Source organism: Eleutherodactylus coqui, chromosome 11 (assembly GCF_035609145.1).
Source record: "Eleutherodactylus coqui strain aEleCoq1 chromosome 11, aEleCoq1.hap1, whole genome shotgun sequence".
Classification (NCBI taxonomy): Eukaryota; Metazoa; Chordata; class Amphibia; order Anura; family Eleutherodactylidae; genus Eleutherodactylus; species Eleutherodactylus coqui.
The window spans coordinates 81,844,540-81,860,685 of NC_089847.1; the positions used below are offsets into that span (position 1 = coordinate 81,844,540).

Genomic DNA, 16,146 nt, shown 5'->3' on the forward strand with positions numbered 1-16,146 from the left:
GAGACTAAATGACAACCTTCTCAGGGATCCCCTGTGTGTGTCTGACATCGGGGATAAAATACGGGAGTTCGTGGAGGTCCACCGTACTGACACTACCTCTCATCCCGTAAAATGGGAATCCCTAAAATTCGTTTTAAGGGGGATATTGATTTCTCATGGAGCACGACTTAAAAAAGAGAGGTCGTCAGCCTTAACTGCCCTCTTATCAGAACTCACCATTAAAGAGACAGCTAACAAGAGCCAGCAATCTGACACACTGACGGGCCAAATTTCCTCTATCCGGCAACAGGTCCTGACCATTCTTGACCAAAGGTCTTTGACTTTTAGAGACAAGCTTAGGAGAGGATCATTCGAATTTGGCGATAAATGCGGTAGCTGGCATTCAACGCGATCAGTCGGGCCCAACCCTTCCCCCCACAGGCACTGCAGACCCATGTCACAGTGATTCCTAAGCCGGGCAAGGACCCCTCGGTCTGCGGGAACTATAGACCTATTTCACTGATCAACCTAAACGTGAAAATGTTCGCTAAGCTCATAGCCAACAGGTTCCAAAATATAATTCCACGATTGATCCACAGGGAGCAGGTCGGCTTCATTCCTGGCAGGGAGACAAGGGACAACACTATCAAGACATTGTCCCTCATCGAAAGGGAAAAGAACTCGGGAACGCTCCTGTGTCTGCTGGTGATCGATGCCGAAAAAGCATTTGATTGCGTGAGCTGGCCCTTCCTCTCTGCCACCTTAGATAGCATAGGATTAGGAACACAGATGAAACAGTGGATACTGGCACTATACCATGATCCGTCAGCCAGAGTTCGGGTTAACGGGGCACTCTCAAGAGACCTTTTGGCTACGAAATGGGACGAGACAGGGTTGTCCACTCTATCCTTTTTATATGTGCTGGTCATGAAGGCTCTGGCCAATGCTATTCGCAGTAATGGTTCCATCAAAGGTGTCCAAATAGGGAAGCAGGAACACAAAATGGCCCTTTTTGCTGATGACCTGCTTCTCTATTTGTTCAGCCCCCGAGTTGGCTTGCCAGCCCTCCTCGAGGAATTTGAGAGATTTGGCAGGGTTAGTAACTATAAGGTCAATGCCCAAAAATCCGAGGTCTTAAATATTACTTTCCAACAGGCCGAGGTGTCACACCTGGAGGGGTCATTCCCCTTTTGTTGGCACTCCAGGAGTATAAAGTACCTAGGGATACAGCTCCCAGCAGATGTCTCTCAGACATTCAGACTCAATTTTCTACCCTTCGCGTCGGAACTAGAGGCAGACCTGAAAAAGTGGGACCCACTGTTCCTGTCCTTGAATGGAAGAGTCAATGTGGTCAAAATGGACTCGCTGCCTAAATTCCTTTATCCATGCCAAACTATTCCGATCGGGCTGCCAAGACCCTACTTGAAAAGACTGAGATCCCTAGTCTCAGCGTTCGTGTGGAGAGGGCACAGGTTTCTCACTCCTCACAAGGAGAAAAGATAGGAGCAGGCTGGGTCTCCCCGACTTCTCCCTATACTACAGGGCTAGTGTTTCCAACTGTATGTTGGACCTACTAAAATACAATTCATCAAAGCTCTGGGTGGAGGCGGAACTTGAGGGGGTGACAGGATATGTTTAGGCTGCCTTTTGGATCCCTCCTAAACAGATTAAAACATTACCCATCGAGTACCCATTTTGTGTTCAACTAATTAAGAACTGGGCAAGTTTCGCAGTTCCCAGGGGATTAGTGAGGGTTCCTGGTCTACTCACACCTTTAGTCTCCAACCATCAGTTCGAGGCTACCTTTAGAGGCTCCTCTTTACTAGCATCTCCAGTCACTCCGATTCCCAGATTAGGTGATGTGATTTCTCAGGGGGACTTGAAGTCAATGCAGGGGATCCTGGGGAACAGAAAGGCTCAGCCGGGAATGTGTTTACAATATTTCCAATCACGAGGTTTTGTTTACTCACTGATGCCACGGGTGAACGAAGTTGGTCCCCCCACGGAATTCGATCAATTGTGTCTTGCCCCCTTACTTCCCAGACACATGATCTCCAGACTCTACAATCTGCTGCTGTCTCGGGAGACGGAGGGCGAAGACCCTATTTATATGGGGGCCTGGGAGAGGGAGCTGGACAGGAGCTTTACCCCAGAGGAATAGGACAGAGCATGGCTTCTGACTCAAAAGCTCTCCTAGGCAGGTAGAGTCCAAGACTTGAATTTTAGAATTCTGTCCAGATGGTACAGGACCCCGGATCGGCTCCAGAGGATGTTCCCCCAGGTCTCGGACTCATGCTGGAGATGCAATGACAGCAAAGGTACCATGACACATATATGGTGGGGCTGTCCTCTGGTGTTGAACCTTTGAAGGGAAGTTGTGGAGTTATACAATCACATTTGTCATACAAGGGTGACTCCGACTCCAGAATTAGCCCTTCTATCTATGGTCCCTGGCTCGATGAGAGATGCGAAAAGGGGTCTCCTCAGATTCGTCATTGTAGCAGTCAGGAGGATTATTCCAAGGCCATGGCGTTCTACCACCGCCCCGACACGGATAATGTGGGTAAAGGAGCTCCACACACTTATGCACTTCGAGGAGTTGGGAGCAGAGGAGCCAGAGGACTAGGTAAACCATTGCCACACGTGGCAGACCTGGGTCGCTTTCAGGTCCTCTGACGGGTTTGTAAGGTGGTTGGAGTCGGGCACCCCCGAGCCGAAGCTGTAGAGAGGCGGGGGATGATGCGGAAAATAAGTAAGCTTGGATACGGGCTCCCACTCTCTCCTCCCTTTGCCTGTCCCCTTCTGTCCCTCCCTGGATGTGGTGCTCCCTGGTCTGCGTCTATGTCTATGTCTGGTGGTGTATACTTGCTAACCTGCCGCGTGGGATATCCTCGGGGAGGCATGTCTTGTCTCGCCACACCAAGTGACTACTTTAAAAATTAAAGCGACAAGCAATGCTCACAACTACCCAATCCCACCCCCCCATTACCCCAATTTCTCTTACAAATGTTTTATTATTTTTGTATGTTAAAAAAAAACTTAATAAAAACTTTTTGAACCAAAAGATCCGACAATCTATTACATTTCGATTACATTTGAATTATTTGAGATGAATTCTTACACAAAACATAATAGAACGCATGAAAGCAGGCAGAGAAATTTGCAAGGCATCTTTCCTGCAATCCAATGTCTGATCGACCTTTTAACAAACCTTACAACATGACTGCCTATATAAACCAAAGCCAGTATCTTCCCCAGAATGAAGAGATAACCTTGTACTGACAGGCAGTTAATTGCCAGACTGCACCTGCACTTGGAAGTTCAGCTTGTAATTACTTGTAATAACGCCCTTGTTCTTTGTTAATGAAGAGCAAGATATAGCAATCCAAATAGTTATGGTGAACGTATTTGATTAAAAAAAGAGCTCTTACCCAGACCATAGGATCTCTCCTGGGAATAGAATAATATGTGCTTAAAGGGGTCTTCTGGGGCTATAATAGTGATAGCCTACCCTTTGGGTAGGTCATCACTATCAGAGCTGTTAGGGTCCAACCTTCCTTCATTCTTGTTGATCAGAAGACAGTATAAGGGCTGCGTCCCTCTCATTGTTCACCAGGTTGGCTGTAGTTGGCAGGGCAGCTCAGTCGTATTCACAGCTAAGGCCAAATAACGAAGGGGATGTGGCACTTGCTGGCATCCCTTTGGTCAGCTGATCGGCAGGGGATCTGGGGATCGGAGTGCCGCCAACCTGATATTAATGGGTTAAACTAACGATTCTATAATCATGAGAACACATCTGCATTTTTTTGCTCTTCACAAAGAGAATGACAGTTTAAGCGTAAGAGTAACAATATGACAGTAACACTCACCTTCTTTGACAAGGCGAAGAAGGCATTCTTAATTTCCTCGTTTGTTGCCTTTCTCCCAATACCTAGGACTTGGTAATGGTCCTTTAAATTAGACCTAAAAGAGCATTTTTATTATTATTGTTATTAAGAACAACAACAGTTTTAAAGTGTCGTTGATTTAACATAAAACTTAACAATAACGAATAAAGCCGGCTTCATGTGACCAGATTTCTACTGTGGAATCCGCGGTTGGTGTCCGCACAGAGGATCCGCAGCAAATAGCATCTATTGGAAGGTATGTTTAAAAAAAAAAAAAATTTGCTTTTTCCTTCACACTTGCAGAAGTGAACTGCGTATTCTGCGAGTGGAGGAAAAATCACAGCATGCTCTATTTTGCTGCGGACGCGACACGGACAGCCTCAAATGAAGTCAATGGAAGCTGTACGACCAGCAGCCTATCTGCAATTGACATTGCGGGTGTGTTGCGACCACCTGCGTCATTGGGACGGCTCAGGAAAAACAAATATTAAGAAAAATCTGTACTGCGAATGCCCGATGGCAAGCCTCTGCCATCATCTACATTACAGAAAAAGCAGGTACGCAGGGTCGCCGGCTGGGTTCACAACCAGATTCCGTTGCGGGGAAACCCACATGCAGAATCCAGCTCTGTCTTGTGCAGCCGGCCTAAAGGGGTTACCTGGGATGTAAGGTGTTTTTTGTAAGGGTAGGGAATACTGTAAACGTAACAAACATTACTCACTCATCTAATGCAGCGGCGCTGTTTCAGTGGTCCCTGACGGTCTCTATTTGCTTCCTTTTTGCAGCTGAAAAAGTACCATCTGCCCACATGGCCGCTGAAGCCGATCACTACCTCATGGGTCTGTTCATACAGGCCAGTGATTGATTACATCAGTCAAAAGGGATAGATAGCACAGACTTAGTTGTGTGGAAGTAAGCTAAGACAAGTGGAGACCACCAGAGCGGCGCAGCTGGAGTGTCGGGGGACGAAATGTGTCAGTCATGCTGTTTTCTTTTTTAACAGTATGTCCTGCCTTTACAATTTTTTATATCCCAGACAACAACCTTAAATGTATTTGGGTTACTTATTTATAGATATATATTTTTTTTTTCAGGATTTTATTATGGCACATGGTCTTCAGAGTCATCTCCACAAAGGCCCGGACTGGCCCGCAGGGGAACAGGCGAATCCTCTGGTGACCCTGGCTAGGAGTGGGCCCCAGTCCCCCACAAGTGTCATACGACACAGTATATTCACTGCACTATATACAGATAGGGCACATATAGCGCCTCGGATAGCCTATATGTCCATATAGTGAACTTGGCAGTTTATCTGTTTATATAGACGCATAAGCTGGCAGAGACGACATCTAGGCACAGTTGCATTTCAGAGTGTTTTCTCCCTCTCTGGGCTCTGCCTCCTTGACAACTCTATGGGGGCCTGCCATCATCATAGTGAACTACAACTCCCAGCATTCCCCAACAGCTGTAGATCGGCAGGTTCCTGCAGGGAATTGTAGTTTTCTGCACAGATTGCATTCTACAAGGAACCTTGTGAAGGGTACGAATACAGGAAAACCACACTGACATGAGTTTTACTGCAATTTAGAATGGCTTCCAACCTGATTGCCCATGGTTTTGCACGTGCAACCATTAAAGATTAGAGTTGAGCGAACATACTCTGTTGAGCTTGGTGCTCGTTCCGAGTATTAGCGTACTCGATGGTGCTCGTTACTCGAACGAGCATCAAGCAGTGTTTGACCCCGTCCCAGTTTTTGGCCCCTCCCCGCCACAGCGCGCGTCATTGGCAAAAGTTTTTGTCGGAGAGGGAGAGAGAGGGGGAGAGACCTAGGGAAAAAAACGGTGTCCCACATACAAAAATGTTCGAGTCTCCCATTGTAGTCAAAGGGGTTCGTTACTCGAGTAGAGCTCTTGAATTTTACGAAAAGCTCGACTTGAATAACGCGGACCCGAGCATTTGGGTGCTCGCTCATCTCTATTAAAGATCTATTAAAAAACCTTCAGTTTTGCAATAAAACTGTCAGTGCATTCTTCGACCATACTGTGGACGGTGTGTGTGATTTCTTCCTTTAATGAATATACCGAAAATGCCACCTCTGTGGGATCTGCACCTATCGGGTCAACCGGTGTCCTCCAATTCCTGCCTACCACATTCTCCATATAGAGACAGGGCCGTGAATCAGATATTTGCATGTACTGTACTTGTACAAGGGGCCCCCAGAAGGAATTCTACTAGTGGGGTCTTGCATCCCAGTCCGACACGGTCTCAGTAGCATTACAGTGTCGGGGATTGGATGACAGCTCTTTTGTATTACTGGAGGCCTAGATGAGGTGGGATAGTAACACTACTAAGGGCAATATAAAGTATTGCCAGAGACCCTGATTCTACTGGAGTATCCCTTACCAGATGTCTTGTAGTTTCCATTACATTTCAGCCACAGTGGGAGCAGAAGCCGCAGTCCTCATAACGATGCTTCTGCATTCTGTAATCCCTAATATTCGTGAGCTACGTCTCCCTCGCTCATTGTCGGCTTTTTCAATATGTACGGTATAGGAAGAAAGTTGTCAATCTTTGGTGGGAGGGCAGGGGAGCTGTAGCTCATGAATATTGGGTGATTCTATGAGAACTACAGCAAGACATTCAGTAAGTGGTGGGATTTCTGTCACTACTTTATGTTACCATTAGACTGGGCCATATAAACCTGGTGAATATTTGGATGTAAAGGGAATCTAATACTTGCATGGGCGAGTTCAGTTATTCCCTTTACTCCGCAGTGCACAGTAAATGTTGGCCAGTACCGACTTGTTATATTACCTGCTTGACATAAAGATTTATACATGATGTAGGATGCAGAATTATTAATTTACAATAATTCACTTAAATAAAAATAAAAAAATTCAAAAAATTAGCCCCCTGAGAAAAAGTAACAGCTAGCAATTAAACATCTGTGATACGTCTGCTTGAGGTTAAGCCAGATAAAACATAGAGCAACTATGTATCACCTGGGAAAGACCTAAGAAGGAATTCCCAGAATCTATTAAGTGCCGACTCTCCCACAGATCTTTACAAAAAGTATCGTTCTCATTCCCATACTTCATCTATTGTTGCTACCACTTACATTGGAATAGCCTAACCAAAACATCTACGATTATAAGTTCTACTCTAGTGTAACCGAGGTGTGATTGTTAGATGGTAGGAATATTTCCTTTAGAGTACTAGTTAATTATGTTAAACTGTAGGAGGCAGAATCACTTCTTGGCCCAGTACATATGCATAAGGGCTTATTTGCCACAAAAATCAGAGAAGAAGAGGAAGAAATATGGTCACGGGTTTCTGTTCTGTAGAGAAAGGTTGGCCGTCACATCTCTCATGCAGTCTGAAGCCATTTAAGCACTAGATGGGATCTGAATAGAGATGAGCGAGCGTACTCGCTAAGGCAAACTACTCGAGTGAGTAGTGCCTTATGCGAGTACCTGCCCGCTCGTCTCAAAAGATTCAGGCGCCAGCGGCGGGGAGCAGCGGGGGAGAGCGTGGAGGAACGGGGGGGGGGGGGGGGTGAGATCTCTTTCTCACTCTCCCCCCCCAACTCCCTCATGCTCACTCCCGCAACTCACCGCTCTCCCCGCCGCCACCCGAATCTTTAGAGACGAGCAGGCAGGTACTCGCATAAGGCACTACTAGCTCGAGTAGTTTGCCTTAGCGAGTACGCTCGCTCATCTCTAGATCTGAACAATTTTTTCTAAAAGCATGATAATGGCAAACGGTTTAGCATAGATATTGTATAACGCTGGGATCATGGGTTCAATGGTAAACATCTGGAAGATTTCACATCCTCCGTGTTCACTGCCGATGCACTCAATGCTTCCTCTCTTCACCTATTAGTATTTTGACAACTTTTCATAGCCTCATGTACCAGGTTACAGAAACCACCTCACCGTGAATATGTTCCAGTGCAGCGATGCGCCTGTACCATACATAGTTGGATTCCGTCTTTACACAAGCCACGCCATAACATCATGGGTCACGTTACTCCCTATGAGTCGAGAAACAATATGGAAAGTGTTAAATCAAAGTTCTAATATTAAATTTTTCTTTAATAATGTAATAACGTACCTTAAAATATCGCGGCTATTATTATACTTCCACCATTACATAGGCAACAGATGGTGACACCAAAGGGACAGCTGTCTAATAGGAACAACAGATCACACAGAAAAAAAGGAGAATAGACAGTTTTAATTAAAAAGTATGTACTGGGATCACAGAAGGCAGAAAAAAATCCTAATTACCTCAAAAATTTCTTCATACAGTAGGACTAAAAAATAACCTTTATTGACTTCGAATAAAACCAGAGCAATTTGGTCATTAGTACCAGATAAAGATCCAACATTGATGGGAGGGGGGCCCAGGTATGGACTCGGCCCTTCAATATCTCCTTATGACAAGGATTCTTACCACCAAAAACGATGCTACACTTAGGAGAGGCCCCTTCTGCGAAAGGAAGTCACCAGAAATGGAATCGCCTCAGGGGTGCCATCCCAAGCAAAAATCAATTAAGGTGATAAGGTAGGAGAAAATCTATTATGACAATAGAGATATCAGATATTGTGTCTCCCAAAGGCCACTTTACTAGATTCCTCCGGATTCTTGGTGGATACGTATGGAGTAAGGATATAGCATGACCGACCTTACAAAGTACGACCATATATCTACGGACCCTCTTATCCTCCGTGGTGACCCAAAGCGAGTGCCAGCTCAATAGATACTAACTAGGCATGGCGCTCACAAATGGGTTCCACCATTATGTCAAAGACTCTATCTACGGTGGGTGAACTGATTACTGGCCAGACTTAGTATTGACTTAGCATAGCCCACCTATAGAATACCTTGTGTGTATGGTTTTCCACTGAAGATTCAGAGTAAATCCACAGTGAGTGCGAGCCAAAATAGATGCTGACTGCGTGTAACACCCACGAATGGGCTCCAGCGCAGTAAAAAAAACTTGATGCGTTTTTGAGATGCGAATCAATACTCTTTCATCCGGAGTCTAAAACTAGGTAGAGATGATAATGCTATCTGTTCTATTAGCTGGCAGGATACACTAAAGCTTAGTAAGTCAATCTTCATGTTCTGACATCTGGCTGAATAGACATACGACAGCGTTTTTAACGCACCCCGTCATTGCAACGGGTAATGTGGTGCGTTTAATTAAAAAACGGAAAAAAGAATTAAAAAAAAAAACGCTGAAGCACACTCAAATAGAGCGGACAGCGTTTGAAAACCACGGTGTCTCAAACGCTCATCTGAGACGCCCCATTGAAATAAATGAGGCGTTTTACAGTGTTTCAAATGCCACGTTAAACTCTGTAAAGAAAAAAAAAGCTTGTGTGAGAGCGGCTATGGAGATACGCTGTGTAAGAATCGCAGTGTTTTACCAGTGTAGGGAATAGCGTATCCCTGCATATTGTTGCGTATGCCTGCACAAGTACAGCATATTTTACGCACGCAGTCCCGCATTGGCTTCCTGGTTTCAGTTTCTTTCTCATGTCTCCTGGCAGCATGTGGAAAAAACGCCGCACATCTGCAATGTAACCGCATATGGACTGTGTTTTGAACGCACCCATATGGAATAATAGGGCTCTGGTGCACACAATACACAGTATAATAGAACATGCTGCGTTCTTTGTTACACGCCCAACATATGCAATAAATATATGCAAATGTGAGTGGAACAATGAAAATCAATATTTCACGCCCACCATTTACCACATATTATACACGCGGACTTTTTAAAAGTTCGATAAACTCCTTCAAATGAAACCTTTGGTGAAACTATAAAGGGGGTCTGTATTTGTAGAAGGACTTCGCCTCTTAGACTGCAATTTGCTTTACATCCCAATCTGAAGTTGTACCCATAACATCAGAAAATGTCAGGTTCATGTAATGTAAAGCACTGATCACTATAACAAATGTAGTATTGTACTAACTGCACGGCAGTAACGAGGTTTAGTATGTAATATTCGTTAGTATTGTGCCTTTGTTGGCTTCTGCATTGGGAGGCAGGATGCAATTATCACTCAATACCCATCACTATAGTTCGAATGCAAATAACCGTGTAATCGTCTCCAAACGGCAGGGCATTTTTTGGCTTTCACTTCAATGTATGGCAAAATGTGTAGGGCGACAATTAGATATGCAGCTACTGCGAGGGATCCTGCTTGTTCTCTGCTTAGAAATGTAACATAAATGATAAAACAAGAGATGTACGCTGGCTGCACCGTCGTGTACGCCACAAACAGGAGAGCCGTAATAAGAAGCACACTACCAGCGCTGTGATGTGTACCACAAGAATCTATAGCCAGGATGTCATCACAAGGCCTGCGGGGTTACATATAAACAATGTCCAGTGTGCCTTCTGCACTCTGTATACATTATGTATACTAGATCTGCACAGAGTTACATCTCTTTATGTGTCCATGAATACGGTCGTGCACATTACATCAAAGTCAGGTGAGCCTACTAACTTTAGAAGAACCACGTCCCATTTACCCATGACCATAGCAACTTCATCAACTTGGAAAGTGGGAGATATCCATGCAGCAGGATTGCTGATCATAACGGGTTCAGAAAGCTGAGCTCTGATTGGTTCCCATGGGTGCCAGGGCCATTTTTACTGTTAGGCACTTTTATGCTACCGCAGAAGCTCCGCTGGAAGCCATTCGTGTTGTGGTCAGTAGAAAACCTGCTGTATGGTTATCTCCTGCCTTTAACGTTGTTGTTGGGGCATTTGTCATGTTACTGCTTCCATAATTAACCACCACACTGCTCAGTCTGGTTAAAGAGAGGAATACTGAAATATTTAATTGTTTAGCATCTCTTTAAAGTGAGTCTGTCACGAGGCTCATGCTGCCCAAATCACAGGCACAGATATGACCCTTCGGCACATCTATGTTTTATCCTTAAATATTTAGAAGTTTGACTTCTCAGCTGGAACGGCGCTCCGAGTCAAAGGGGCGGGCCGTGTCTTCAAGACTGACAGCCCTTTCCCTATACACAAGCATGGAGAGGAGCTGTCACTCTTGATGTTGCAGGTGGAGAGAGGCCAGCGAGCCGACTTGAGAGCTCTGAGAACTGAGCTGCGAGTCAAACTCAGGGCTTATTCAGACGACCGTATATCGGCTGGGTTTTCATGCCAGGCCGATATGCTGTCCCTCTCTGCAGGGGGAGGAGGCTGGAAGAGCCAGGAGCAGTGCTCTGAGCTCCCGCCCCCTCACCACTATTTGCAATGATCGGGAGGGGGGGAGCCAAGTTTCGGAAATGAGCTCCGCCCCATCCTGCCCCTTCCCATTGCAAATAGTGGTGAGGGGGGGGAGCTCAGTGCACTGCTCCTGGCTCTTCCAGCCTCCTCCCCCTGCAGAGAGGGACACCGTATATCGGCCGGGCATAAAAAAACCCAGCCGATATACGGTCGTCGGAAGCCGCCATTATAAGTATGTTTTTTCTGAAATGCAGCAATTTAAAAAAAAAGAAGGTTGCAGTTTGGGAATATGTCATATTCTACATTGGATGGCACCATTAAAAAAGTACTCAGAGAGAAATGGTAAGCTAAAACGTAACTTTATTATGATAAAGCTAAAATAAAATGAGCTGCTAATTATACTTGACACAAATGTAACAAGAGATCCCAAAACTTCAGGAACACGAGGAGACCTCAGTCCTCATATCATCACATGGAGTGACATCAATGAGATAGAGGAACACCTACCTATCAGACTCTGAGGGATAATAGTGCATATCTAATAACTTCCCTGCTAGTCCTAAAAACTGAACATAAAACCTGTTGTATGAAAGCGCCCTAAGGGGTATAACGTGACGCTTCCTGCATCCATCTCTTGGAATCTCCCTTATGTCTCTTCTCAAAAGTTGGCAAGTATGGCCTACAGGTATGGGGGCACTAGGGACTGGCATGGCTTACGATGGTTAGAGGACAGTTGTTGACACCCTTGGGTTTTGCACCCCTGTGTATTCATGCTGGGAGCTCACCGGCTGCAGAGAAGGCCTTTACCCTGAAGCTGTGGACAAACCATCCAGCTGCTGCTCACACTACAGCTCCGCTCCCCCTACAAACACGTATAGCATAACTGAACCCCATTAAAGGCTACACAGGCCATGGAGTAAACCATTCGCACGTTGGGGGGAGTTTGCAGGCCAATCCCACTTACCGTCTTCCCAGATGTCACCTTCCACGGCTCCGCGCATGTGTACAGCAGAGAGGAGTTCTGATTGGCTGTGATTAGTGGTGGCTGTTCACCAATGACCCGGCTCTTTCTGGAGAACGATGGTAGCCAGAGACAGCTCCTGTAAGTCACAGGCCCTAACCCCTTCACTGCTGGACAGGTGACATGTGCCCATCACACTGCAGTGAGGCCAATTAGGACAAACATTCAATGGCGACCAGCAGTGCTGTAGGAGCTGTGAAGACAGGAAGTTGCCCACTGAGGGATTACAGACAGACGACTGCTCAGGGGCTTTCTGCAGTGACAGGCAGAACGCAGCACACTGTCACTTGCTGGTTCCTGTGGGTCTTACAGCCAGGGAAGTGCGGTCTATGGGAAGCTTATATATCATTGTTGGAAAAGGGGAAAAATCTGAAAAGTGTGGAGGGAGCAGAAATGACAGGGAAACATTACAGGTGGTGTATTAGTGATCTGGGATCCTGCGGTGACATGGTAGCGCTGGCAGTAAAGCTGCACCCTAAGGCCATTTTCACATGGGTGAGATTTGTGTGTTTTGAGACGCATAAATATGACCCCCATTCTTTTGAATGGGGGCATACACATGAGCGATTTTTTTTATTTTATTTTATTTTATTTGGCATGCTCTCGTGTCGCAGCACCTATTGTCGCCAACGGGGTCGGCGGCAGCATCGTGCCACATGCTAGATGCACACGGTGCAATGCAATGTTTCCTGATTTAAAACAATGAAAGACTGCGATCCTCCGCCGCGGAGACTATGGGCGGTGCGCAAATACGTGAGTAATTCCATGAGAAAAGGAACATATCTGGAATTCATTAGCCTAAATAATTAGTTAAATTGGGCTGTAGTTGTGTCCCATCTGCAAAAAAATATGTCCTGTGAGCTCAAAAAGTACAGATCCTATTTAAAAACAAAAGAAAAAGAACGCAGTGTGTCCTATTCTGCTGCGATTCACGGACGAGATGCGGACATGCCATGTCCACGCTCCTGCAGCTCGCACTTGGCCATCTGAATGCAGCCTCCGGCTCAGATCACACCCACATCGGTGGCTGAGCTCAGTGTTCACCCCGACCACAATGCAGCCTCTTCAGTGCCCAGACAACCGCTGCCTCCTTCTAGCACCCATCATCAGAGCCTACAAGACAATACTTAGCTACAGTCTATCAGCCGTCTCCAGCTCACTCAGAATGGCGAGGGTTTAACGGCCCGGCATCCAACAAAGAGACCTTCTTCCATGCCTTGAGCCCAACGTATCCCCAGCGCAGGCAGCTGTGTAGTCCCCACTCTTTCATGCAATGAAAAAAATTTTGCCATATTCCCAGATAGGTAATCTTGGGCTATTAACCCTTTTCAATCCAATTTGTATCCTGGTTTTCCTAGGGGGCTTACTCTTTTTCTGCCATTATACAACAGCGCTATATGCTGGCTAAAGCCAGTACTGCATGAGGTGACACGTTGGATAGGCTCCGACAGCAGAGAGGCTGGCAATATACAGTAAGAGAACCCCAACGGACGTCTTCCAACATCGGAGCTGTACAACCTTAAATCATAATGTCTTTTAGATGTCAGACAGTGGATTGGAAAGGGTTAAAAAGGACGCTATAAAGCTGGGCTACATGGGAACCTTGGCTGAGCCCTGCAACATCACAAACCAATGGAAGCCAATGTAGATGCATTGTAGCCTGCAAGTTGTTGCATCCACTGCAAGGATTTCTTGTGATTGTGCGCCGCACCGTGACCATATTGACGTTCATTAGTTTGTGATGTTACAGGACCCTGTGTCATGACCAACGTTGCCTCATCTGACTCTTCATGCCAAGCACCGACTCTCAGCCCCAAACACTACAATGTTGAATGAAAACACTGGATAGAATGAAGACTCTTTTAAAGAACTGTGTACTCTGATGCACCATCTCCTTGCTGCAAGATGACACCCCAAAAAATAAGTAAGGGCCCTTTTACATTAAATGTATCGTTCAGATTCTTGCTGGATCGTGCGAATTGAACTGGTAGAATGCTGCTCTATTTCATCCTTGATCTTAGCATAAATCTGCAACAAAGGCTTGGAATAGAACCTGTAACGCAGGTGTGAACAAGCCCCAACCTATGTAGTGCATCACTCCAATAAGGTGAAGGGGGCACTGAGGGGCTCCGCTGGCAAAACTCCAGCAGGTGGAAAGGGTTAACTGCAGTAATAAACATTCACACACTGCCCTCTGCTCCGAGTCTGATACCCTGATTGTACTAGCTTGCATAGCAGAGCTTCTTCACTCCGAGGTGATAAAAGGGGTGGCGTCCCCCACTTCTGGTCACTGCGGGATCGCTGAACCAACACTGAGGGACGCCACATTGAGTGGAGCCATGGACGGGCATGCACTGCACTCTGTTCAGTGGGGCTGATGGTCGGTTATTTCCATCAGCTGCATTGAAATGAACAGAGCAGTGCCAAGCATGAGCGGCCATAGCTACTTTAAATGTGACATCACTCCAGGACAGTTCACCAATCCCTCAGTGATGAGAAGAGGGGGACAAGAGACCCTTGTTTCTGATGAGACCCCCACAGATCAGACTTCCATCACCTATGCTATAGACAGGTGAAATGAAAACAAAGATTTAATACCGTTTTAGCCAGTAGAGCAAAATGTGATTGTTCCCAGCAAGAGAAATCATGTAAGATCACATTGTTTCTCTTGCCGGGAGCAGTCTCTCATGAGACAATGCTTTTAAGTGGAGCCACATAGGGGGTTTTATACTAAATTGGAGCACAAAAGGGGTCTTCTAACTAATAGAGAGCACAGAGGGGTTACTATAACTAATAGACAGCACACAGGGGGTTCTATAACTAATAGAGGGCACACAGGGGTCCTATAATAGAGGGCACACAGGGGTCCTATAATAGAGGGCACACAGGGGTTTCAATAACTAATAGAGGGCACACAGGGGTCCTATAACTAATGGAGGGCACACAGGGGTCCTATAACTAATGGAGGGCACACAGGGGTTCTATAACTAATGGAGGGCACACAGGTGGTCTTATAACTAATAGAGGGCACACATGGGTCCTATAACTAATAGAGGGCACACAGGGGTCCTATAACTAATGGAGGGCACACAGGGGTCCTATAACTAATAGAGGGCACACAGGGGTTCTATAACTAATGGAGGGCACACAGGTGGTCTTATAACTAATAGAGGGCACACAGGGGGTCCTATAACTAATAGACGGCACACAGGGGTTCTATATCTAATAGAGGGCACACAGGGGTCCTATAACTAATAGAGGGCACACAGGGGTCCTATAACTAATAGAGGGCACACAGGGTCCTATAACTAATGGAGGGCACACAGGGGTCCTATAACTAATGGAGGGCACACAGGGGTCCTATAACTAATGGAGGGCACACAGGGGTCCTATAACTAATGGAGGGCACACAGGGGTTCTATAACTAATGGAGGGCACACAGGTGGTCTTATAACTAATAGAGGGCACACAGGGGGTCCTATAACTAAAAGAGGGCACACAGGGGTCCTATAACTAATAAAGGGCACACAGGGGTTCTATAACTAATAGACGGCACACAGGGGTTCTATAACTAATAGAGGGCACACAGGGGTCCTATAACTAATAGAGGGCACACAGGGGGTTCTATAACAAACAGGGCAAACAGGTGGTCCTATAACTAATAGAGGGCACACAGGGGTCCTATAATTAATAGAAAGCGCACAGGGGGTCTATAACTAATAGAGGGCACACTGGGGTCCTATAACTAATACAGGGCATACAGGGGTTCTATGACTAATAGAGAGCACACAGGGGGTCCTTATAACTAACTAGCTGATATACCCGGCTTCGCCCGAGTTAATTTGGATACCGGAAAAACCAATTGTCACCATTTTGCATAGTTCTCTGCGTTACCCAGGAAACACCACGGGGACGTAACCATGCAACGTTTCCTTTATATAAAATGACATCAGGAAGTGAGAGAATTAGATTCCATACGTAAAATTTGGACGCTAATTCT

General features: G+C 45.9%; 2 protein-coding genes across 10 annotated transcripts in view; one reads left to right on the forward strand and one right to left on the reverse strand.

Annotated features, from left to right (window-relative positions):
- The window catches only part of DNAJC4 (DnaJ heat shock protein family (Hsp40) member C4), a 28,799-nt gene extending 16,433 nt beyond the window's left edge, over positions 1-12,366 (reverse strand). For 3 of the 5 annotated variants that reach the window (XM_066582817.1, XM_066582813.1, XM_066582818.1), the window contains exons 1-4: positions 12,090-12,366; positions 7,981-8,055; positions 7,803-7,900; positions 3,849-3,942 (exon numbers count right to left, since the gene is read on the reverse strand). In XM_066582817.1, the coding sequence (XP_066438914.1) occupies positions 3,849-3,942; positions 7,803-7,885 (177 nt within the window). In that variant the 5' untranslated portion in view covers positions 7,886-7,900; positions 7,981-8,055; positions 12,090-12,366. Of the gene's footprint in view, positions 1-3,848; positions 3,943-7,802; positions 7,901-7,980; positions 8,056-11,910; positions 12,060-12,089 lie in introns of those variants that run through there. The other 2 variants (XM_066582815.1, XM_066582816.1) reach the window with 2 other exon arrangements.
- NUDT22 (nudix hydrolase 22) overlaps positions 12,145-16,146 on the forward strand; it is a 30,326-nt gene continuing 26,324 nt past the window's right edge. For 2 of the 5 annotated variants that reach the window (XM_066582808.1, XM_066582806.1), the window contains exons 1-2: positions 12,145-12,227; positions 13,897-14,070. Coding sequence is in view for 3 of the 5 variants with exons in the window: in XM_066582806.1 (XP_066438903.1) it covers positions 14,052-14,070 (19 nt within the window). In the remaining 2 variants the exon portion in view is untranslated. The remainder of the gene's footprint in view (positions 12,228-13,896; positions 14,071-16,146) is intronic. The other 3 variants (XM_066582809.1, XM_066582812.1, XM_066582805.1) reach the window with 3 other exon arrangements.